General features: G+C 39.0%; 1 protein-coding gene across 1 annotated transcript in view; it reads left to right on the forward strand.

Moving 5' to 3' along the window:
* RAD54B (RAD54 homolog B) overlaps positions 1-3601 on the forward strand; it is a gene marked incomplete at its 3' end in the record, with an annotated part of 60381 nt that extends 56780 nt beyond the window's left edge. Inside the window, exons 13-14 of the mRNA XM_081996882.1 lie at positions 128-328; positions 3384-3601. Coding sequence (XP_081853008.1) covers positions 128-328; positions 3384-3601 — 419 coding nt within the window. The remainder of the gene's footprint in view (positions 1-127; positions 329-3383) is intronic.
* Between the last annotated feature and the right edge of the window lie 2399 nt (positions 3602-6000).

Consider the following 6000-nt stretch of genomic DNA (forward strand, 5'->3'; position numbering starts at 1 on the left):
ACTGAAAATAGTGATTTAGCTTTTCCTATCAATATTGTTATCAAGAAATGGATTTGACTTTTCTTCTTGGCAAGTACTGGTCACAAATTATCTCATTGTATCTATTTTTATTTTTTTCCCAATACAGGCTCAATAGAAGAAAAGATTTATCAAAGACAGATCAGCAAACAAGACCTTTCTGGGGCAGTTGTAGACCTTTCCAAGACATCTGAACACATCCATTTTTCCATTGAGGAGCTTAGAAATCTCTTTACTTTTCATGAAGATTCCATTTGTGTTACCCATGACTTGCTTGAGTGCGACTGTATGGGAAAGAAAGACCATCAAAGTGAGTTTCTTTTTCATTATCTCTGGCCGTTGTTGAGGAAGTACATCCATTTTGAATATATAGTATGTCACTGGAGAAAACTCTGATGCTCAGTAAAATAGGATTGAAGTAACGAGGTTCATTATGGGATCTTCCAGATATTGGCTGATTTTTCTAATCCATGGAAGCTCTTCACAAAGTGAAGAGGAGAAAAATTCATTCCTTGCATTAACAACCAATTCATGTATTATGCCTGTTAATTCCTTGAATTAGCTATGGCCAGCTCAACTAGAGATTCATTACAACCAAATGACACTATTTGGTGTTTTGTTTCTAAATATTCAAGGACAGTAACGAATAGGTGGTGAGGGCTAGTTCAAAAGCTGTTTATCTGAGGACAGCTATACCAGATGAAGATCTACACCAGATCTCTGCATAGAAGCCTTCATTTCACAGTTACTAACTAAAGGTGATGCAGGATGATTAAAACAGTTATTTGAGAAATGCTGGAAGATCCCCTGGCAGTTGTAAAGCCAAGTTGCAAATATTCGCATCTATCCTTTCTATAGGAACCCGTCTCTTGTTCTTTCGGCATATCAAAATTGTTTTAATACCTTGCTGCATACACGTATATAGGTTTGATTTAGGAGCAGGATGAAAAAAATATCATAAGTTATGTTTATGTTTACATCTTACCCATTTTAATTTTTGTAGCTCATCTAGTTTCTTAAGGGAAAGAGTATCCATTGCCCTGGTACGTTTCTTTTCTTTGGGCATGAAGTATCCATATATGTTATTTACAGGTGTGATAGTGAGCTACCAATACGGGTATCTTCTAAATGCACACAGATACCATGATAAAAAGAACTAAAGAAATACGTACAAGAGTGCATGTTCTCAACAGACGTGGGCGAGAAATTAAGTAATACAGACCCAGTGACACTATTTTGCTTGATGGTTTGCATGTCTCCAGGCCAGTTGTGTTCCTTTCGCAGCTCATTCTACCCAAAATGGGGAGGACTTGGCTCTTGAAAGCACAGTGCTTCTGTAGCTATAAGAATTTTACTTTCTCCTTTATTTCTGTTCCACATACTGATTTCGTTGTTTTTGTATCTTTCCTTAATGATTGAAAAATTAGACCTTCTGTTTTTGCATGAATAAGTGATGTTCTGAAGTATACCAGCCTCCACTTAGGTACTTTTACAGGATCTGTGTGGAAAAGGAACCTTTAGTGTTAAACGTTAGCCAGATTTTCTCACTGGTGTGCAGTGAGGCAGGTAGAGCTCCTGCTCAAAATTTTATGTTGTTACTGTGATGAACACTGATGTATATAATTACATTTAGCATTTTCAAATTGTCTTAACACTCTTGACTGCTTATCTTATGCTTTGAACACATGTTGGTTCCATCAATTCAAGCATAGCATTGGTCTCTTGGATCCTGTAATGCAGGCTTCCTCAAGAGTAATTATATCTTGGTCCCAGTGAAGAAAACCTTTTGGCAGTAAATCAAGGAAAAACCTGAAGGTCATTCTTAGGCTTAAGTGGTGGAAATGATAGAGTGAGGGGAAGGTTTGATTTCCTAAAGAGCAGAGGACAAACTGGCTCATCAGTTCCCCAGTCAAATTGTTGTGAGTCATGGTGTTCAGTTTGATCACCCCAGAATGCAGCTACCACTAGCTGGTCTCTTTGCCTTTCCTAAAAACAAACAACTGTCAAATTACCTAATCAGGGAACCAGATTCCAGGTTACTGGGGATAGATACTGACAGAAAAGGCCAAGAACTTTCACTGATTTGTCTCCTCCATTTTTAGCAAGTATGAATCAAAAGATAAACTAAAGAGGAGCCAAACAATATAATACAGGCTTCACAATATATGAACTTTTCGTAATGCTTTCCATTAGATACACCAATGAGACTGGATATTCTTGACCAAGCTCCTGTTGTCCATTCACACTAGGGTCATCTTTAGGACACCACAGGATTCTTGAAAGGAAGAAATTAACTGTGCGTGGGTCCTGCAGATGGGTTGCTTGCTATTCTAATGGCTTTCAGATCAGCTACAAAGCTGTAAGCCTATTGTTTTACCTGATCATGGTGTAATTTATGGAGTGAGGAACACAGAATCTGTAAGGACTTGAGAAGTGCATCTATGCTAAATTTTCTTCTGGCCAGTAAAGGAATGTTTCAAGTCTACTGCAAATGTGCATCATATGTCAGTCAAAAGGAAAGTCCTGCATGTATGAGTCTTTATGGGCTCTCAAAAACGTTAAAAAAGAATACTCTGAGTCATCGTGCTGCTCATATCACTGGTCTTTCCTAAGAAGCATGTAACACTTCTGTAAAAATATTTGATGACAGGTTTTAAACCAACAACAGCACTGATACGTTTTTTTTCCATCCAAAATGATTTCTTCATTTATCACATGCATCAGATGAATCATGAATCCAGCAATGTGTAACATACCCTGCAATGACCTGGTGTTGTTTGGGGCTTTAGGATCCTTTGTCGAAAGTGAATTCCTCTCTTTGTGCTTCACAGCAATAGTCTTTTCCTTACTCATATACAGTATACAATATTGTGTATATTGAACAACTTGGCATAATCTGGATGCACAGAGTACACAGCTCTAGTGTGCTGAGTCAATGAAATAGCTATTCAAGCTATTCTTAGCTGGTTGGAATGACTCCTCTGGGAGGAAATAGAAGCTAGCATGAATTTTGCTGCAACATACTTCCAGATTCAGATTTACTTAAAGAATGAGAGCAGCCCAAATGTCACAGAATTAGGAAGACAGGAGAAAAGAAATCGCCAGATAAGATATTTCCTTTCCCATCCATATGTAAAAGGATTTGTGTTTATGCTAGCATACAGTGATTTCGATAACCTCAATCAATGAGCAAAAACCTTTCCCCTCTTACTGTGGATACATGCGTTTGTGTTTCATTGACAGAGAAAGATTATATTATGCTGTTCTGTTTTCTCTCATCTGTTATCACCAACTGGCTTATTGATTCTGACCGAAATTTTCTGTCTTAGTTTTCTCTGATTAGTCTCCTGCATCATTTTTTTCAGATCCCTCCTCAGAAAAGCCTTCTGTATCTAGAAGTTGCCAGCTTGGACAAAACCATGGGAAGCCTAATTCAAAGAAACCACTCTCCATGTCACAATTGATGCAATGGAAACATTTCTCTGGGCAACATGAGACTCTCGCTGATCCTTTCCTTGAAAGGATAAAAGAGAATGTTTCTTTCATTTTCCAGAATGTAACCAGTCCAACTTCCCCCACCTAATAAAACTTCAAGTGTCTTTCCCTACCACTTGCATCCTCCTCCTCATAGGTATAGTAAACAACTGACGTGCAGTTACTTTTTGTTCTTTTTGCCAAGTTCTGTTTTGTGTATTTCTGACAGGGTTTCTGGGTAAATGTGATTCCTGGTGTTTATACAAAGTTACAGTTATTACTAAGTTAATCATACTTACTTTAATTATAATACAGATTTTTAAAACTAACTTTGCTTCCCGGTCTTCTGTTCCTTTGATATCATAATTAGTAAGATTGTTTTTATGCACATTCCTATGTATGTCTACTTTGTTTTACAGTTTTTGTTTGATCGTAATGATTTATTGCTTGTAAAGCTGGCAAATCTTCAGTCAAATTTTATAAGATTAGGCAATGCTATATACATGTATATGGCTGTTAACAAGACTCTGGTTGGATTTTTGTTTTGACAACAATAAGTTATGTATAACTGCGGCTTTATAACAAGGTAGGTGTTTGTTCCCTTGAATTTATAGTTTAGTGAAACTTGGAGCAATAGCCACTGAGGTCCAAAATTCTGAGACCACAGCTTGATACTGTGTCAAAATATTCTGAAATTCTCCTATTGCTTTTACTTGGGAAAATAAACAAACTTTATTTCTTAGACGTACAGAGTACAGGCTTATCTACATTTAGCTAACTCCTTTTAAGGACACTTTTTGCCAGACACTAGAGTACTGAGCATATTTGCATGGTATATTTTTTATGACTATATTTTCCTTTATCTTTGAAGGAGCAAAAGTTTGTAATCAGTTTACAGCTTTTAAGTGAAGTACTTTGAAAGGCCCAGAAGAATGGAAGATTGGATAATTTTCAGAAATACCGCAAGCTTACATAATTTGAAAGACCTTGAGCAAGAATATGGCTCCATTGTGGTAATCCTGCATTATGCCACAAGATGTACAACCTCTTGATATTTGGTACATGTGATAGCAGTAGCTAAAAGCCCAACCAACTTTCAGAAAACAGTTAAAATTTGTTTGTTCTCCATGTTATAACAGTTAGTGCTCTCTCTTTCCCTAGACTGTCACTGAATTCACAGGCCATCCTAACCCATGATCAAACATTTTCCTTCCATTTTGATGCAGTGTGGAAACCGAAAGCCATGGGCACTGACCTCTCTTCGCCATCCACATTTATTTCAGAGGTTTTTTTGACTCTAAATGCTGAATGACACTAGAAAATAATGAAGACCAAAGTGAGAGAATGGTTGAGAAAGTCATCAATTATGAGCAGCTTTTTGTCATGCAAATTATGTCCTTGGTAACAATTACAATTATGCTCATAGGTAGAGTTTAATTCTTTAACATTTTAGGCTGGCTGTTAAAGAGCTTGTTCTTCACCCTGTATATGGTAGGGTGTGGTGGTCATGCTTATCCAGGTGCTGTGCTGCTGTGGTGCCCGTTTGCTGTTAGGCAAAGGCTGTCTGGTATTTTACAGCTCCCACAGCATGTTTTAATTAGCAAGGGCAAGGTTTGCCTGCAGCTTTGTAACTTAAGAAAGAGATTCTAGCTAATCTGTGTAATAATGATTATTGTAATTAATAATTATCTGAGACTGATCATACTTAGATCTATGCTGCCCCTAAGTTTCTGTAAGCTGTGCTCCTTTTCCTGTCTGTAGGAACAATGCCGGCATTCTCTGCTGATGCTGATCTCATATATGTGGTTTCTTGCGTCTGCATGAACAAGTAGATGCCAGTTTGGTTCCATTGCTGGTTGGTTTGTGGGACCCTGGTCATCCCCACCGAACACACGTGAGCCCGCTCTGATTTGGAGCAAACCAACTAGCAATGCCGTTGAGGAAACCTGGGCGTATAAGAGAAGGAATTTTGCTCCAGGATCCACACCATGCTATGTTTCATCATCTCTGCCTAAGGCTGTCCCTCAGGGGTACCTCAGCAGGCCTTCTCACCTCACCTGTTGAGTCCTGCCCTCAGACAGTCCTACTTGCTGTCACGTCCTGCTCCACTCTGCACAATACAGCTGTAGCTGCGTGCTGGCAGAACACAGGTCTGGCAGAGAAGCCCTTTTATTGTTTTGCCTCTGGGGTAGTTTTATTTTGGCAGTTTTTAAATAAATAAAATAAAAGCTGGTGCTGGGCCACCATGGAGCTCTTGGGAGGCCAGAGGAGATGAGCCCCCAGACACATACTGCTGTATGTGTGAAGGTGATCCAGGCTCAGATCATTGTTCTGGGAGGGATTTCTGGCAGACGGGCTATCACACTAAGTCATGTTGCTTCAAGGTTAAGCAGCCCAAAGCGGCCTATACAAACACACATGGTGCCAGTTATAGCTTCAGTGTGATTCCCTGTCTGTGCCCTGCTACGCCAAGCTGCCCCAGATCTCTGGCCGTGGCAGCTGCGTGGT

Source organism: Phaethon aethereus, assembly GCF_964289735.1.
Source record: "Phaethon aethereus genome assembly, chromosome: 2".
NCBI classification, from domain to species: Eukaryota; Metazoa; Chordata; class Aves; order Phaethontiformes; family Phaethontidae; genus Phaethon; species Phaethon aethereus.